The following is a 19,707-nucleotide window of genomic DNA, read 5'->3' as shown; positions in this document are numbered from 1 at the left end:
CCCTTTCATGCTCTGTCTCTCTCTGTATCAAAAATAAATAAAACATTAAAAATAAATAAATTTATTTTTGGGAGAGAGTGAGCAGGGAAGGGGCAGAGAGAGAGAGAAAGTGGGAGGAACAGAGAAAGAGGGAGGCAGAGGATCTGAAACAGGCTCTGCTCCAACAGCTCAAACTCGCAAATTGCAAGACCATGGTCTGAGCTAAAGTCAGACGCTGAACTGATTGAGCCACCCAGGCACCCCAGAACATTACTATTCTGATCTCAAAATTGAGGAATGGATTGGTTGAAGGATTTTTGCCCAAGGATAGGACAGGAAAGCAAGTCTTCTAATTCCTACTCTACTTCCTATTCCTACTGTGTTTTGCGCTGAGTCATACATGCAATTTATTTGAAACTGCTGGTGATCTGTGTGGTGGAGGCCAGAAACAATTACTTCCTTGTTCACTGCTTATAATTTATACAAAGATACATAAGTCCTGCCTGGAGCTGGGGTAGAGGGTCTCCTCCACAGGTATCTGGGAAGTTGAGGCCTTTATGCCTCACTATAGTAACAGAGATTCCTCAATCTGAACACTTTGTAGCCACCATGTGCAAAAGTGACTCAGGAACGCTTCCAACTACTATGTTTTATTTCATGCTACAAGATTGTTACAACAGAAAATAACTGCTTTCAAGCTCCCACTTACAAAGTTCAAGTTTTCTACAATTGCAGTCATCTGCTATGACCTTTTACCTCCTGTCAAGCAAGACGTGAGTCCAGCTCAGAGGTCAGTTTGTTTATTCAGGATTTACCATAAGACATGGCATATCTTACCAGTGAAAGAATGTTGGAAAGTTGTAGATATAAGACAAGAGAAGTGTGGGATTTTATGGTCTTTCTAGAAGTGAATGCTAGCTTTCACAATACCTTCACCCAAGCCCATTTTATTTGCTAAGAATTTCATTCTTGTAGTCATATGTCTTGTCTTCCTCCTACTATGGAAAGATAAATGATGTCTTGAAGTGAATATCTACTGTAATTGTTAGAGAAGGCAAACACTCATCAAAATAAATGAGGTCCAGTTTTGACAGAAATTAAATGTTCCCTTTTCTTTTCAGGGACACGTGGCCATCAAGAATCATGAGCAACCCATTTGTACACCTTGTCGAGCCTTTTGATCCTGCACAACCAGGAAAGAAATTCTTCAATTTGAATAAACTGAAGGATTCAAGATATGGTAGGCACCTGGCTCGATGATGTTAATTGTTCTGGCAGCAGTTTGTATCTTGTTTGCATAGTTATTAAGCTGTGTAATTAATTAGCCTTTAGGAGAGTTGAACAAGGGAGTAACAGAAATGGCTGAATGGTCTTGAATTAAGCACACAAATTCACACACTTTCTTACATTGCTCATTTTTATGTTAAGTATTGATTATATACATGTGACATTTATATAACACCTTATAATATATAGAGGATTTATACATATATAACATATTGTTTAATCTGCGTAACAACTTCTTGAGGTCGTGTTTATAAAATGTAAGAAGTCCTGATGAAGCGGAGGCCCAGAAAGGGTCAATGACATGATAAGTAACAACTATGCAGGTAGGAGGAGAGGACAAAAACATGTCTTTTTTATCCCAAATCCTCTGCTTTTCTACCTTTGCACTCTTGTCTTTTCCAAATAATATTGAATAGTTTTCGTAGATCAGGAATGAACATTTCTTTTATAAGTAATTTTTCTTCTGAACTGCTGTTTTATCCTTGAACCCATTACCAGTGGCCATTCTACATGGCGTGTAGGGTTATATTTCCTTTGAAAGGTGTATGTGACTATACTTTGGTCTTAATTACATTAGTTGTAAAGAAGTTATCTTCTCATTTCTTGAACACTAGTTTTTATAAGAAATAGTCCTGTGTGTGTGTGTGTGTGTGTGTGTGTATCACTTGCCAACACATAATATAATAAATATCTCGGCTAACTTGTTTCATGATGACTTAAGGGAAACTGTTATTCAAATCCAGTGTAAGGCAATCATTTATTATGAAAGAATTAACTTTTTGTATTGTTGAATGTCTCTTCAACCCATTCAGTATTCTTATTTATCAAACTGTTGAAATCATTTAAATTTACCCTCTTTCTCTGTTGGAAGAATAGTCTGATACCTCCTATCAGATTTATCTAGAGACTGGCTTTACAATAGCTTTTATATTGGGGCGCCTGGGTGGCTCAGTCAGTTAAGCATCTGGCTTTGGTTCAGGTCATGATCTCACGGTTCGTGGATTCGAGTCCCGCATCGGGCTCTGTGCTGACAGCTCAGAGAATGGAGCCTGCTTCAGATTCTGTATCTCCCTCTCTCTCAGAGCCTCCCTTGCTTGTGCTGTCTCTCTCTGTCTCTCAAAAATAAATTAAAAAAGGACAAAAAATTTTTAAATAGCTCTTATAATAAGGTGTCTCATGACTTTTGTTTATTTTGTTATGCTTTCTTCTTTTTTCTTAGAACGCTTACCATTTTCAATCAGAGTTCTCCTGGAGGCAGCCATTCGGAACTGTGATCAATTTTTGGTGAAGAAAATTGACATTGAAAATATCCTAAATTGGAATGTCATGCAGCATAAGAACATAGAAGTGCCATTTAAGCCTGCCCGCGTCATCCTGCAGGACTTTACGTGAGCCCACTGTCACTTCACTCCCCTCTTCACTGCCTCCCTTGCCAGCCTTTAAAGAAAGCTTGACACACACACACACAGACGCACGCACACGCATGCACACATGTTGCACGCACACGCAATGACTATATAATTTATCACTCAATATTTAGACACTTTTGAAAACGAAAGAGGTCTGTTATCCTGGACGGCCAGAGGTTGTCTCGGACAAAGTGGAACGTGTAGTCACTCCACCTCTTCCAACGGCAGAGGTCACTGTCTTCAGAGACCCTAGCCTTAAGTATACTAACAGAAGGGGGAAGAATAGCCTGGAGTAGAGCTCTCTTGGAATCTTCTCTCCCTCATATCCTATCACCCAGATAGCCAGGTTTCAAACAGCTGTCCTTGGAGCATCGATGTGTTGTGTCCCGAGAGGAGACTTGTGGTTCCCAAGGGCTGACCTATTGCCATTCAACCTCAGTTGACCTCCTGCTATTCCTGGGGGTCTTTACTTCAGATCATGGCCTGTTTTCCAAGATCCTACCTTTCTATTTTTAAATGATGTTATTTTATTCCTTCTACAGACCAAATTTTCTTTTTCTAAAGGACTGTCTAGAGGACAAATTTTATACTCTAAAATAATAAAAAGGAAGGATTCACATAGCATAAATTTGATTCACAGCATTCTTCTCTGAATTACATCCATTTCTTTAAATTTGGTTGAGGTTGGAGGTAAAATCTGTGTATCTTCTATAGGGCTTTGTCACCTCCTCATCTGAATGGGAATCAGCCCACTCAGAGTTTTTAAGTGCCTACTTTCCCATGGTCTTTATTTAGACTGTATTTGTTGTTAACTTTAATGCAATGACAAAATTGCATGTAGAGATCCGTCACAGTGCTTACTACCAATTTCTGCTCAAGGAAATGTGTTTAGAAACTTGACTTTTCTAAGTCATCCATTGTTAGCCCCACTGATGAGCCGGTCTAGTGGCCAGTATTGTCAGTGGAGACAAAAGCTGAAAAATCCAAATACACTTGTTTAACAGATTTGTTTTCTGCTTAATTCTCTCTTTTCTTAGGGGTGTGCCAGCTGTGGTGGACTTCGCGGCAATGCGGGATGCTGTGAAAAAGTTAGGGGGGGATCCAGAGAAAATAAACCCTGTTTGTCCTGCTGATCTTGTAATTGATCATTCCATCCAGGTTGATTTCAACAGAAGGTGAGAGATTAGGATGAATACTCGGGTTTTCTGTTTTGTGCAAAATCTCGGAGATCAAGTCTTCTTAGTGTATGTGAAGGAGGGATTCGGAAAAACTCAATACAGATTTTCCAGTTAAGATAGGGGAGGGGATTAATTATGTGTGTTTTTTTTTTTCTATTCCCTTCACTTGGGGCCCAGGCTGAAGGAGAAAGCACCTGGTGATCAAAGAGGCTCAAGAGGGTAAATGGGAACCCACAGGATCTCGTGAGGCTCAGATTAGGGCTGGCATAGAATTCTGTCTATTTACAGTAATAGTGATAAAAGCAAGACACACAGGCAAGCCCTAAGTCAGGGGTGGGAAGTACACTCCATCTGTTATAAAAGTAACTGCAAGATTATACAGCCAGGGTTTGGATACAGGGTTGAGGAGGGAGGCAGTCAGGTACTGCTAAAAGTCTGGTATCATAGCCTAGAAGAATAATTAAATAAAGTTATCACCAACTATGAGCACAGAAAGAAAGAACTATACTGCATTCAATCCTGGGAAAATTAGTTATTTGATAGAGCAGGTCCTATGAATTAAAGCATTAATATTTTTTAAATTAAATCATCAAGAACTTTAAAAGAAATACAAGTATGTATATGTCAATTGTCTTGATGAGAAAGGCCTTTCTAAATTTCAAAGCAATAAATGAAGCAAAGAGGAAACAAGGAACTATAGATTTGATGTTTCTTCAAAGTTAACAGTAAATATCTTTTTAAAAATATTTGCAACAAATATAACAGAGGGTTAATAACTTTACTATATAAACATTGTGTATAATCCATTAAAAAAGAGTAAAACCCGGCAAATACATGAATAAAGTGGATGTTTCACAGTAAAAGGAAAACAAATGGTAAACACTACATTAATCATTTTCAACCTTACAAGTAATAAAAAAAAGTAGATTAAATCCTTGAGATACGAGTTTCTCTTATCAATCCAGTTAAGATTAGAAAATAAACATTATTAATTATAAAGGTGTCGGGAAGGAGACACTTTTATGTGCTTCTGGTAACACTGCATCAGAAATAATGGAGGCAGTGGGTATTGATTTTTAGAAATCGCCATACCCTTTGTCCTGGAATTTCCAGTTCTGAGCATATCCTTCCCATATATCTGAAATTCAGAGATAGCTTAATGACTAAATAGCGTTCATTAAAGTATTATTTATAATAATGGAAATGTAGAAACATTTTAAGTGTCTAACAAAGGAGCATGATTTATTAAATTAAGATATGTCCTTAAACTAAATTATTAGGTAACACCTGCCGCTATAATTATAAAGCGTTTAATAACCCTTGGAACATGCTCGTGTCTTATTAGCTCAATGAGCCAAATAGAAATTGCTTGTATGGTGTGATTTCAGCTAAATGAAAAACTATACAGAGATTAAAAAATTGGAAAAAGAGTTGCCAAACTGCTGAATGATTTATCTCTGGGCTTATAACTGTCCTTTATTTTTACAATAAGAAGCTATTAGTTTGGTTTTATTTTTTTTTTTAATTTTTAAAGAGGGGGAGAGAGAGAGAGAGAAATAGAGAGCAAAAGCAGGGGAGGGGCAGAGAGAGAGGGAGACAAAGAATCCAAAGCAGGCTCCATGCTGACAGCACAGTGCCCAAGTGGGACTTAAACCCACAAAGCGTGAGATCATGACCTGAGCTCCAGTCAGATGCTTAACCAACTGAGCTACCCAAGCACCCTGGGAAGCTATTGCTTTTAAATTAAAAAGTCATTGAGGAGTATGAAACAAACTGTTCAAAAAGAGAGGGAAAAAAAACTTTATTTGCTTCCTTGGGGATTTAAGTGGGTTCCATCCAGCCTCAAGAGAGCTGTAATAACTGTCGTTCTCAAATTAATGTCAATATCTAAGCCAGATAAATTCAGGATAAAAAGACATCTGCTTTGCCCCCAAATTGATGGTTCTTGGAACAAACAGACTGGAGATTCAGCAGCTGTTTCCTTTCCTTTGGACTCTAAACTCATCCTTAGGCAATTTGTCTTTTCTTTTGTTTCCTCCTTGAATTGCATGAGCTCAATTTAATGGTTTGGTGTCAAAGGGAAGAATAAAAAAGGCATAGACAAAATGTTCTTCTATTTGAGAATAAGGATATTTCCTAACACCCCACTTCAGAAGTTATAAAAGCCTCACAAAATCATTGTCAACTTTTTTTTTTTAATGTTTATGTATTTTAGAGAGAGACCGACAGAGCATGAGCAGGGGAGGGCCAGAGATAGAGGGAGACAAAGAATCTGAAGCAGGCTCCAGGCTCTGAGCTGTCAGCACAGAGTCTGAAATGGGACTTGAGCCCCCAAACTGTCAGATCATGACCTGAGTCAAAGTCAGATGCTTAACCGACTGAGCCACCCAGGCGCTCCAAGTCCTTGGCAACTTTATTCTTCTTGGAGATTCTCACTGGTGTTGATAATTTACCTTTATTTCACTGGAAGATGAAAGTGCTGGTGGAGATAGAATTGTAATTGTTTTAATGTCTGAAGTCTTTTGAAAATTCAGAGCTCCTGACTATTTTAAGCAGTTCATGAATCTGAGTCATCACCAAGTTCACTGTGATTTCTTTTTCCTTGAGATCCATCAATTCTGGTTTCAGTTTTTTATGGACCCTTTACATTTATACTGTAGTACTGAAAACATTAGAAAAACAGCAAAGTTGGGGCGGGGGTGACTTTGATCCAAATTGATAACCAAATCTGGCAAGCACTCTTTTTTTTTTTTTTTAATTAAAAGAACATTCCTGTTAGAAGTGTTTTCATTGGTGGTGGTTTGTTTTTATTGCTTGACTTTGGTTTTGCAATTTGACCTCCCAGTCTCTCTCCTCATTTTCATAAGGAATTAAATGTGATATGTCTCAACTTCTGTGGAACTGTGCGCTGTGGGCTTATTTCCAGCTCTTTCCAGAAATGAACTAGAAAAACTGTGGTAGGGTGTTGGAATGATAAAGGTTCTCGTGTAAATATTTCTAAGCTCTTTGCCTAGCTTGAATAATAATAATTGGCCTCACACCATTTTTAGGAATGGAGGGTCCAGCTAACTCATCATTGTAATATTTTTCAAAGTTATCTCAAAAATAACCTTTTTTTTTAATCCCAGCAAGAATATCAAAACAACTTCTGACCAGATTTCATGAGTATGAAAACTCTGTCCTCTGTAAATACTATTTGTGAATTTCTGGAGTACCATTAAACTTTGATATATGTACAAATCTGAATTCAAATTATGTAACTAGGGAGAAATTTCCTCTCTAGTCCTAAGAAACCAAGATTGGTGAATTTAGGGAACTTTTGAGTGGTGGAGAAATCTGAACTCTAAGTCTGTTTATTCATTCAGTAACTAGAACCGTTCATTGAAGCAGGGTTAGCATAAAACAAGTTTTGTTTTAATGAGTAAACAGGTTTTTACCTAGCGTTAACCAGTGTTAAAGCAGCCTGAGCATTTCTGGCTCCTGCTTGTCCTACGAATACGTCACGTCGTTTGCGTCAGAGCGACGCCCCGCGTTCTCTGGGTGAGTGTGCCCTTCCCACCCCGGCTTCTGCTGGGAGAGGCTCTGCCGTCCTTCTGCCTCTGGAGGCACAAGGGTGAGGGACCCTGACTGGGTGTCCACAAGTGCTCTTGAGTAGAAGAGCCAGGGCCACCAGACGCAGGGCCACACAGGGAGTCTGGAGGGTTCAGCCAGCGGCGTCGCTTGATCCAGGTCCTGAAGGGTGTGGACCCAGGAGGGAAGAGCTGGAAAAGGCATGGAGAGAATACAGGAGAGAACAGAGGTGCAAAGGCATGAGTGAAGCAAGGTTCGGGAGAATGGGAGGGCTTCAGCATGGCTGAAGCTCAAGAAAGTTTGAACCAGGTGATAGGAGGGGGCTTATGAAGGAAGTTTGCAGGCGCCTGGGTGGCTCAGTAAGTTAAGTGTCCTTATTCTTGATTTTGGCTTTGGTCACAATCTCGCAGTTCGTGGGTTCCAACCCCACATCAGGCTCTGTGCTGACAGTGTGGAGCCTACTTGAGATTCTCTCTCTCTCTTTCTCTCTCTCTCTCTCTCCCTCTCCCTCTGTCTCTCCCTCTCCCTCTCTCCTTCCCCCCCTCCTCCTTTCTATGTGCCCCTTCCTTGCTCTCTCTCACTCTTTCAAATAAATAAATAAATTTTTTTTTAAAAAAGGGAAGTTTGAGGGGCGCCTGGGTGGCTCAGTCGGTTAAGTCTCCAGCTTCAGCTCAGGTCAGATCTCACGTCAGTGGGTTCAAGACCCGCGTCAGGCTCTGTGCTGACAGCTAGTTCAGAGCCTGGAGCCTGCTTCAGTTCTGTGTCTCCTTCTCTCTGCCTTTACCCCTCTCATGCTCTGTCTCTCTCTGTATCAAAAATAAATAAAACATTTAAAAAAAAATTTTTTTTAAAAAAAGGAAGTTTGAGGTTATGCTAAAGAACTTCAGTTTTTAAATTTTCTTTTTAATGTTTATTAATTTTTTGAACTAGACCAAGCCAGGGAGGGAAAAGAGAGAGATAAAGAGTGAATTAATGAATGAAAATCCCAAGCAGGCTCTGCACTGTCGACACAGAGCCCAGTGCAGGGCTGGAACTCATGAACTGTGAGATCATGACCTGAACTGAAACCAAGAGTTGGACATTTAACCAACTGAGCCACTCAGACGCCCTTGAAGAACTTTGTTTCTTAGGGTAAGGGATTTGTACTTTATTGAGCAAATGGGAAGCCATCAGCAGGTTCAAGATGGATCAGATGATCTATATTTTCGAAAATGGATTCTGATGACAGTATAAAGGTAGGTTGAATAGACTGACAGGGAAGCCAGTTAGGAGGCAAATTCGTGGAATAAATGCTTTGATTGTTGTAGATACTAAGTGGCAGGAGGGGAAGTCATTAGAAGACATGGGCAGATGGGGATGAGGATGAGATTCAGGAAATAAGCCCATGTGTTAGGGTTTGACCCACTGAGTACGTGGGGCCTCAGGTATTCCTGATGCAGACAGATGCCCGGGATGCATTGGAAATGTGGACCTGGACCTGAAGAGACGGGTGGCAGCGGAGGGAAGGAGCCCTCGGTGCACCGGGGAGAGGGTGGAGGTGAGCACGTGAGGAATAGCTGCCCCAGTCCCCACAGTCCAGGGCTCTGCACTTCCGGGGGCAGCACGCTCGTCCTGCCTTGTTCCCCTGTATCGGCGTCTCCTCTCTCTGTTTCTACCTCCTGTTTTCTCTAAAACATACACACACTCACAGACATCCATACTGTACATCGGGGATCAGCAGACTTTTTTTGTAAAGGGCCAGTAGTAAATATTTTAGGTTTTGTGGCTACACACTGTCTCTGCTCACAAATCCTTGTTTTAAGCCTTTAAAAATGTAAAAATTGATTTTTGCTTCGGGGCCAAACCTGTACAGACATGGGCTGGGTTTGGCCTGTAGAGTTACGACTCGTGGACCTGTGCTCTAAGCACCCTCAGGAGTTGATTCCCTTAAAGCAACTGCCATTTATTTACCTTAGAGAATATTTGCATCAAGAGAAAAATATCAGTGGGGTAACTGAGTGTGTACAGGTGTAAACTGAGTAAATGATAAGTGCTTGCAGCCCTTTTCTTCCCAAGGAACACCTACCAGTCTATCTGGCTGACTCGTCTTCATCGTTCTGCCTGCAGAGGTGTCATTTTCCTCTCGAAGGCATTCCCAAGTATTCCCCTGGCACTCTGCTTCCTGTATCATGGCATGCATAGACACACTCTCCTGATTGCTTCTCTGTGTCACTCACCAGGCTCTGGGCATCAACTGGGCAGTGCACTTGCTGCTTTTGCATGCTGTATTCACACCAGGTGGCACAGGACGGGCTCTGTGGATCATTAATAAGCGAGGGAAGCGGGTGGACGAGAAGTATGGCACAGCAGTTAGGGGAGAGTTCCCAGGGCCCTCAGACCTGGGCTCACATGACAGCTCTTTAATTGACAGATGTCTGGCCTTGGACAACTAAGCTCACCTTTCTGTGCCTTCGCTCCTCTTCTGCACGTTGGGGTAGTAGTGGTACCTCTGAGAAGGACTGTCGTGATGATTAGTGAGTTTGTGCATGCAAAGCACTTAAAGCCTGTGATGTAATCCTGTACTTTGGCTCCTGCTGTTACTATGATCGATCAATCGATCGATCGATCGTGGTGGCGGCGGTGATCACCACCAGCGCCATCCTGCTGCAGTCTCTGCAGCTACTGCTCCAGGAAGGTGGTGTGGCGTGGGGACTCGGCATCACCAGTAGAGGCAGGCTGCCAGCTCCACTGTTTACTAGCTTGAGCAAGTTTCTTAACCTCTCTGGTCTCAGTTTCCTCTTTTGAAAAATGTGGATGATTGTTGCATCTAACTCAAAGGGTTATTGTGGAGACTAATAGAGAAGATAAATTTTAAGTGTTTAGAATAGTGGCTGTTTCCTGAAGTCAGTAAGTGTTCACTATTCATGAATGAAGTCGGACTTGGGTCTTAGCTATTAATTTTACTACCCTTTCCTGTGTTTGCTCAATCCGTGATGCACAGCTGATAAATGCCTTCAGTGCCCAAACCTGCGAAGTTGTACCTATGAGTTCTACGTTGACTCAAAACAATATACGTAATTTGATTATAAGAATCCTGGAAAAGCTTCCTGATGCCCTGCTCTGCCTGTGTCTTTCCTATTGGACTGAATGACTCCGAGTAAACTTCAGCATATAATCTGTGCCTTATAGATGGTCTTGGGTCACACTCTCCTGCTCAGCAACCTCTCCAGGAGCTGGTTTGCTGTCTCCCAGCATAAACAGATGAAAATGCCAGCCCAGACCAGGCTCCGCTCAGAGAGGGGTCATAACAAGGTCACACATGGGGAAGAACAGAGACCAAGGTTCTTTAAATCTCTAAGCCGCTGTTGTCACCATCAGTGTCTAGATGCTGTTCCTAAAAGTCAGGCTTTGTGACTAGACTCGTTATAACCTGAATACACTTAATGTTTGCTACTCACCATGCTTAAAGGTATTGTAGGGATCAGTTGAGCCAAATAATAATTATTCTTTTTACTTTTGCTGATTACCTCTCAGCAAAAAAAATCATTCCACCATGAGTATCACCCAGCAAGCCTGCAGATGACATTGCCATTTGGTTTATCACCGAGAAGTGTGACTGTTAACATTTTAAGCCTTAAAATCTATATATTCTGCTTTTCTCTCTGACAGGGCAGACAGTTTACAGAAGAATCAAGACCTGGAATTTGAAAGAAACAGAGAACGGTTTGAATTTTTAAAGGTATGGACGGAGTTTGGTTCCATTGGTTGGTCGTTTATATGCGCGGGTACGAGGGGGAGGTGCCGAAGAACCGCGCCGCCTGCAGCGCATCGGGCGTTCATGGCGTTCTTTCCGCTTTCCATCCTAGTGGGGTTCTCAGGCTTTTCGCAACATGCGGATTATCCCCCCTGGCTCAGGAATCATCCACCAGGTGAATCTGGAGTATTTGGCAAGAGTGGTATTTGATCATGATGGCTATTATTACCCAGACAGCCTTGTGGGCACGGATTCGCACACTACCATGATTGATGGTTTGGGAGTGCTCGGCTGGGGTGAGTGTCGTTCCAGGTTCCTATCCCACAGATGCAGTTCTGTAGTGTGTAGCCTAATTCGCACTGATCCCGTGACGACATCCCAGTAGCACGACTTTGTGTGACCATACGTATCAGAGAGGTATTTTTGTCTGTTTTGTTTCCTGCTGGATTTCCAGCGCCCAGAACAACATCTCAGAGGCACTCAGTAATGATGTTTGGAAGGATGAACCGGAGCTGTTTGTTAAAAATGGAGACTCCGGACCCCACTTTCCACTTGGTATAGAATCAAAGGGAGTTTGATACAGGTGTTTTGGGGGACCACATTCTGAGAAGTGTTTGTAAAAATTCTGTAAAGGGAAATAGATAAAAGATAACTACTCTCTTTTTTATAATTATAGTTTATTGTCAAGTTGGTTTCCATATAACACCCAGTGCTCATCCCCACAAGTACGCTCTTTCCTCCATGCCCATCACCTCCCTTCCTCCCTCCCCCTCTCCCAGCAACCCTCAATTTGTTCTCAGTATTTAAGAGTCTCTTATGGTTTACCTCCCTCCTTCTCCTTAACTATTTTTCCCCCTTCCCCTCCCCCATGGTCCTCTGTTAAGTTTCTCCTCTTCCACACATGAGTGAAAACATATGGCATCTGTCATTCTCTGCCTGACTTATTTCACTTAGCATGTCACCCTCGAGTTCCATCCACGTTGCTACAAATGACCCGATTTCATTCTTTCTCATTGCCATGTAGTACTCCATTGTATAGATAAACCACATCTTCTTGATCCATTCATCAGCTGACAGACATTTAGGTCAAAAGATAACTAGTCTTTATAGGACCCAAATCTCCACTAGTAAAACATCGTAATGGGATTGAATTATGCCTGAGGGATACCGTAAGGCATACCGAAAGCATTCTTCTCTCGTGCCTCCCCTGCAGGAGTGGGTGGCATCGAAGCAGAGGCAGTCATGCTGGGTCAGCCGATCAGCATGGTGCTTCCCCAGGTGATCGGCTACAGGCTGATGGGAAACCCCCACCCTCTGGTGACATCCACGGACATTGTGCTCACCATTACTAAGGTAACAACCTGCTGCCTCTTCCGTCATCTTGAGCAGTCACCTTGTGCAGTCACCGTGACGGTGACAGGGAGGAAATACATGATGGCGTCCATCTTGGTTTCCATGTGCTCTTGGAATCAGCACATTGATGAATTTTAGAGAGGAGATGAGGAGAGAGTACTTTGGTTAAGTTTTAGGTAATTATGTTATTTCACTCTTCCATGGCCACATGGATCCTTTTCTTTAAAAAGATATTTTGGAACTGCAGTAGTTCAGACACACAGCAGTTAAAATGACATTGGTGGGCACCACCACCCAGGCTTAACAGACGGTAACATTTTGCCACATTTGCTTAAGAGCCCCTGGTGTATGTATACTTCTTAAGAAATAAAATGTGATATTTATGGCTAAAGCCATCCTCTGCATTCTTACAAATAATGGCTGTCTTAAGGTTCTAAGACTCATTCGCAAGCACGTGTTTATACTTTGACTACCGTTTCTCACATCGTTCCCCTTTATATGTAAATAAGAAACTGCGTCTGTGAATTTAGTGTCTGACTTAAATTCCTTTCTCTGCATTCTACATAACTTTATTGTAACAGATGTTTCTCCAAGCTGGAAATATTCCTTATTATTTCTTTTTCTTTCAGCTTTTGCAAGAAATAATCTTTGTGTGTGTGTGTGTGTGATTTGCTTGCTTTGCAAAAAGAAGACATTTTCATTTTCAAGGATTATTAGACAAGTGATGATTTTTTATTATCGCAAACATATTTTTTTCAGGTTGTCCAGTTTGGAGGCTTGGAGTGTTAGGGATGGCGATTGTCCTGTTAAAGGGCAAAATGTTTCTCTTTGATTTAATCGTTATGGAATTTGGACTTGCATTTACTTGAACTGCTTGGCTTATTGGAGAAATCTGTGCATTACTATTCGCACATAGAATGACTTAGGGCTTGCCTGCGGAATTCGGCAGGATCCCACGTGACCAAAAGAGCCTGTCCTGGTGGTTGTCCACACAGTTCACGAAACTGGCTTTGCGCAGGGTCTGGTCAGTCACCGAGGCCCCACCCTGGCTGATGTAGTGAATGGAAAATAGATGGGAGTCAGACTGTCTAGATCTTTTGACTTGTACCTGTGTTCAGGAAATTTGTTCATTTCACCCTTGAAAATAATCCATTTTCTTATCTGCTCAACCAGTGCAAGACTACTTAGGGTTGAAAGAATGTATTTAACTGTTAGCACCCTCAACCACTTCCAGTGATCTTGTTAGAGAGAAAAAGCCCTTCTCATTTTGGAAAACTTTTATTAATATTATTTGTGGTTTGGGCAATACTTTTTATTTTTTGTTTGCCTTGTTTTGTTTTTTTGTTCTGACATAATTTTAGATTTACAGGGGAGTTGATGTGAAGATAATACAGAGAGTTTCTGTCACCTTTCTTCCAACTCCCCCAAACATTAACCTCTCACATAACCACGGCACATGAATCAAAATGAAGAAGGTGGGCCCAGCACGATTAACGAAACCAGTAATTTCACCAGTGTTTTTAGTAATGCCGCTTTTCTGTTCCAGGATTTATTCCAAGATTCCACACTGTATGTAGTTAAGATTACTTTTTACATTTTGTTTCTCAGAGTAATCAGAAATATGTTGGGCCACCTTAGTGTTTTTGTTTACTTGCCAGGCTAGTTTATAAGAATTATAAAGAGCTAGTTCTGCATTTTAAATGTGGGCTGTCAAGTCTCAGACTTTTCTGTGTTCTGTTGCCCAGCACCTGCGCCAGGTTGGGGTAGTGGGCAAATTTGTCGAGTTCTTCGGGCCAGGAGTAGCCCAACTGTCCATTGCCGACCGAGCTACGATTGCGAACATGTGTCCGGAGTACGGAGCAACTGCTGCATTTTTCCCGGTTGACGAAGTTAGCATCAAGTACCTGGTGCAGACAGGTAAGTGCAGAACCGCGAAGGCAGAAGGCCCTTTGTAAGGTTCGCAGAACTCTGGGGATCGGAGCACTGCCTCCTACCTCGGCCCCTTGGAGCGCACAGGGTCAGACTTTCAGTGTTTCTCCTTTTCTCTGTGGAGTCAAGATGGGATTTCAGAAGATATGAGACAGACACGGTATGGCCGGTAGGAAGAGCTCAGGTGTTCCGGAAGCTGGACTATTCATACTGGTCTCTACTTGTAGTATTTGATAGGAAACAAGGGATCTTCATAACGAGAACCCATCTGTGGGACATCTGCCGTGTGCTGGGCACTTGCTGTGTATTTGCTCTCGGCCCTCTTCACAGATCTAGGGTAGATTAATTCACGAGTTCGTTAAACTAATAGGAGAGAAAACAGCGGATCGGTGAGAGATGTAGGGTAAATATCCAAAGCCGATAAGTAATGGAGCCAGAATCCAAAGCTGAGGCTCCAAACAGGGACAGCATTCCACGACACCTTTGTCCGGGCCATCCAAAAGGTAAAATATAATCTGCATATGAGGACATCTTGAAATCTTGGCGGTTTCTTGACTCTGTGTGTATTTATATATAGAGATTTCACTTGAACTTGGAGAAAGGGATTTTTTTAAATTTTCCCAATTCATTTTTAAAATATTTAGTCATTTATGTGACACATTATCAACATGTGATCTAGGTGTCAGAGACACAGCAGTGACCAAGATAAAGTCTCTTCCCTCATGGTGCTTACATTCCAGTGAGGGAGACAGACATGAACAAGTAAACAAATAAATGCATAAGTATGTATATGATATAATTATAAGAGAATGAGGAAGAAAACAGTGAGGTGGCTGAAGTAGCTGAGGGATGCTAATTATATATAAGATCAGCCAGAAGGACTGGGTGGCTCTGTCAGTTGAGTGTCCGACTTTGGCTCAGGTCATGATCTCACAGTTCATGGGTTGGAGCCCCTCATCTGGCTCTGTGCTGACAGCCCAGAGCCTGGAGCCTGCCTCAGATTCTGTGTCTCCTCCTCTCTCTGCCCCTACCCTGCTTGTGCTCTGTCTCTCAAAAATAAATAAACGTTAAAAAAATTTTTTAAAGAAGATCAGCCAGGGCTCTTGAATGCACAATTTGAAGAGATGTGTAAGTGAAGTGGGGGACAAGCAGTGAGAAGTGTAGAGGAGGCATTTTCCAGACAGAGGAACCCAAATACAGTGGCTCAAGACAGGGACGGTCTCGGTGTGTTCAGACAACAGCCAGGGGATGGGGCGGCTTTGTGGCTGGAGCCCAGGGTCAAGGCCATGGGAGGGGAGGTCAGGGACCAGATCCACACAGGGGCTTTTCCAGGCCATAGTGGACCGTTAGAAATTTATTTTAAATTCTAATTGTTCTAGGAAGCCACTGGGTCATTTTGAGCAAGAAGCTCACATGAAACAATTTTATTTTTGAACGCTCATTCTCTGTGACAAAGGTGGAAGGGACCTTTTATTTTCCAAATGACTTTTAAACTTACAACTGAATTATTTTTTTAATTTTTATTTTTTATAGTTTATTGTCACATTGGTTTCCACATAACACCCAGTGCTCTTCCCCATAAGTGCCCTCCTCCATGTCCATCACCCCCCTTCCCCTTTCCCCCTCCCTCTTCAGCCCTCAGTTTGTTTTCAGTATTCGAGAATTATTAAGGAGAAGAGAACAGACAGATTTGGGCCTTCTCATCAATATCCAGGGTTTACTGTTGAAGGGTTCTAAAGGCTGATGTTCCTTTTGAGACCTCAGGAATAGCAGGCATCCAAGGTAAAGGCCAGTCAAAGTAAAGGCAAACTCAAGGACGGTGCGAGTGCACATCTCCTCGTGAGGGTTTGTCAGAAGCTTACAGACTTTAAGTTTATTCTAGGTCTTCTCCCTGATTTTCCTGAGGGAAACCCTCTGAAAGTCGTTAACATTGTGATAAAAAGGGTTTTTTTCTAAATGTTTTTATTACATATAACTGTATTAAAATTGATTAATTGATATCTCCCTTGCTCCCCAAAGAGTTGAAGTGAAAAAGAGGTAGAAATAAAAGAACAGAAGAAATAGTTGAGGGAATCAACCAAGAGAAAGGACAGGTTGGTGGAGAGGGAAAGGGGGAAAGCTGCCAAATGCATCCCGAGATCAGATTGATTCTATGGCTATAGACAGAGGTGACCACCAAGCTTAGTGATCTGGTGCCACATTTGCCACATCTATTGAATAGAAACAAACATACTGCTTCAGAGAAGTAGAACTCTTTCTCTCGCAGAAACCGAAGAGAATTTTCTCCTGTATATCTTCATGGAGAGGATGGCTGTGTTGTGCCAAACGTGATAGATAGGTTAATGAAGCCCAGCCATCTTTTATGAGGTCCAGGCTGAAAGCTGGTAACTTACAATCCAGTTGAACAGGCAAATAAACAGGCTAATCTGTCGTGGTCCAAGAATCAAGAGCTCAAGCAGTCTTATTTGACTGGCAGAGAAATGAGTGGAATGCATGTCCATTGGGTGTACTCCATGAATATGGTCATCTACAGCCAGGGTCTGGATGAAACAGAGAGGCACCTGGCTCATCTGTAGAGCATGTGACTCTTGATCTCAGGGTTGTAATTCCGAGCCCCATGTCAGATGCCAAAATTACTTGGAAATAAAATGTTAAAAGAAAAAAATTAAACAGAGCATTCAGGGTCCTATTCCATTAGGAGTTAAGACTTGGGACTTTGGAGTCTTGAGCCACTATTTCCTTATCTAGAACTTGCCTCATAAGGTAATGGTAAAGAATAGAGATGGAGATGATACGTTTGAAATGCTGAGCACATAGTGGTGGGCAGACAGGAAGTGCTCAAAGCTGGTGGGAGCTTGGGAGGATCGCTGTTTTAACAAGAATGATGTGGAATGCCGAGTCTGGCCATGTGAAGGCAGAGGCTTCCGTGTGCTTTGACAATTCACTAAGCCTTAGGTCCTCCGAATGAAGAACAATGACCAAAGAGAAGGGGAGGACTTACAGATGGGACAGGAATCTCCTTCAGCACATAGTCCAGATCAGTTAACGGCCCCTAATAAGCAGCAGCAGCCAGAGAGACAAAACATTAGGCTGAATGTTGAAATACAAGCAGGGCTTGGGGCGGGGGGGGGGGGGGGGGGGGTTGGGGTGTGTGTGTGTGTGTAATGCACCTGACTTATGTAATTGCTGATAATGGAGGCTTTAGTTTCACCAGCAAATATTAACATCTGTTACTTGTTACTTCTTAAAATGCCCATTTAGGTCGGGATGAAGAAAAAGTAAAGCAAATGAAAAAGTATCTTCAAGCTGTAGGAATGTTCCGGGATTTCAGTGACCCCTCTCAGGACCCTGACTTTTCTCAGGTATGAGAGCGCCTTCCACCAAGCGTGTGTTTCCTCTTCCTCAAGCCTGTGATTTTAGCTGTGTGTGGTTTTCCTTCGGGGATGTACTTGCAGGAAATTAGTCACTGCCAAGTCCTCACAGAAGAACGTGTTAAAAGACTGAAAAAAATCAAAGAGATAAGGAATTGTACACATAAAATAGCTTCTTCCATTCCTCCTGGCCACTAGGCTGAGTGTGCGCCCCCTTTCTGACCTACTGACTTACTCCTCCAAGGTGGAAAACCTTTGAAGAAAGCCTTCACCAGAGGGAGCAGCACTGTTGAAAGGCTAATAAGCTCGTTGTTACAGATGGAAAGGGAATGGAGGTCAAGCATAGCACTTAGTTCTGATGTATCCAGTGACTTACCTTGATTCATTTTCTCAGGTGCAAAATGATTCCAATTTTCTCGACAGGCGAGCCTGGAGGGTCACCTGGATGTGGGCCCCGGTTTAGTTTCGTAGTGCACTGAGAGGAGGAAATATGCAACTAGACCAAGGCCCATTTCCTGGCGTTGATGACTGAGTGGCTGCATCCTACCAGTTCATTTTTAGGAAAAAGCACACTGGTGTATGTATCATTTTAGAAACAAGCCCATCTCAAACTAAGCTAAGCATTGAAAAAGATGTATGAGCTGCTTTGGAAAGGTGGATGCATAGAAGATGCGGGCCAGTAGCTACAGCGCCCACCCTGGTCACCCTGAGAGGTGACGAGCCTTCCCACCTGTCCCACGCCACGTACGTGCCCATCTCGATCTTCGGAAATTCGTTCTACAAGTCTTAAGAAGAACATTGACTCCTTGCTTATGAATGCGGTGGTTTGGTTTGTTTGGTTTTGTAGCTGTGGTGGTGTGATTCTCTGACACAGTCGGACTGTTTTCTCTGAGGTCTGACGTCAGCTCCTGAGTCCCTTCTCTTTTGGGTGGACAGGTTGTGGAACTGAATTTGAGAACAGTCGTGCCTTGCTGCAGTGGACCAAAAAGGCCTCAGGACAAAGTCGCTGTGACCGACATGAAAAAGGACTTTGAGAGCTGCCTTGGAGCCAAGGTAGGGGCCCGGGAGGCAGGTGGAAGTCTCCCCGACCCTGCCCCATGCCCGACATCTTAGTGCCCACGCTCCTTTTCACCCCCTGATGAGGCAGTGTCCTGAAGCTTGACACTGAGGGTGTCCCTTCCCGTCCTGAAGTCCTCAGTGCCTCTCCCTTTAGCTGAGAGCCACACAACTTCCCTAGAGCACTTGACCGCCTGTGAACACAACTCAGCCTGCCTTTTTAGAAACATATCTGCTTTTCATATGACTCTGACTATACTGTCCACTAGACTTGCTCAAGCTTTTCTGGCCATTGTGCTTCTTGTTCATTCCCCACCTCCGCCCACGCCCTCTTCCCCTTCCCTGCATCTGTCGGCCCCTCCAAAGCATGGTCTCCCATCTCATAGCAGAAAGTCATCATCTGAACCTTCTGGCACTTAGTCTGAAAGCCTTGGAGGGCATCCATGTTCTTAAACTTACACTGCTGCTCCTTCGTGTTTCCCTCATTGGATTTCCCTTGTTGGACTGAATGTTTGAGTATAGGATGTGTGTCAGAATCACCTTTGTATCCCCCAAAGTACCCAGCGTAACATCTTGTATGCAGATTTTCATTGAACATTTCCCCAGATGATGATTAAGATGTGTGACGGGTCACACCCTCGGGCCACCAGAATTAAACCAAATGTTCAGTTGTATTTTATTTGCCTCATTGATCACGATTAGTTGGATCTGGCGAAAATGTACCTGCATACACACCGTGAACCGTTCTCACTTTAGAAGAAAAAGAAATCCTTGGGTAACCATAGTTTTAAAAGCCAGTTTTTAACAAAACATAAATATCTCAGCCAGTGAACTCTGAAATG

At 42.6% G+C, this 19,707-nt stretch overlaps 1 protein-coding gene across 1 annotated transcript in view; it reads left to right on the top strand.

Annotated features, from left to right (window-relative positions):
• Positions 1-19,707, top strand: part of ACO1 (aconitase 1) — a 68,985-nt gene that overhangs the window by 28,718 nt on the left and 20,560 nt on the right. The window contains exons 2-10 of the mRNA XM_029921072.1: positions 1,101-1,219; positions 2,486-2,654; positions 3,713-3,850; positions 11,072-11,141; positions 11,269-11,452; positions 12,370-12,509; positions 14,255-14,426; positions 17,700-17,800; positions 18,746-18,862. Of these exons, the coding sequence (XP_029776932.1) occupies positions 1,123-1,219; positions 2,486-2,654; positions 3,713-3,850; positions 11,072-11,141; positions 11,269-11,452; positions 12,370-12,509; positions 14,255-14,426; positions 17,700-17,800; positions 18,746-18,862 (1,188 nt within the window). The 5' untranslated portion in view covers positions 1,101-1,122. The remainder of the gene's footprint in view (positions 1-1,100; positions 1,220-2,485; positions 2,655-3,712; positions 3,851-11,071; positions 11,142-11,268; positions 11,453-12,369; positions 12,510-14,254; positions 14,427-17,699; positions 17,801-18,745; positions 18,863-19,707) is intronic.

This window comes from Suricata suricatta, chromosome 13, assembly GCF_006229205.1.
Source record: "Suricata suricatta isolate VVHF042 chromosome 13, meerkat_22Aug2017_6uvM2_HiC, whole genome shotgun sequence".
NCBI classification, from domain to species: Eukaryota; Metazoa; Chordata; class Mammalia; order Carnivora; family Herpestidae; genus Suricata; species Suricata suricatta.
The sequence above is the reverse complement of the archived record's forward strand: the minus strand, read 5'-3'. Positions and strand labels throughout refer to the sequence as shown.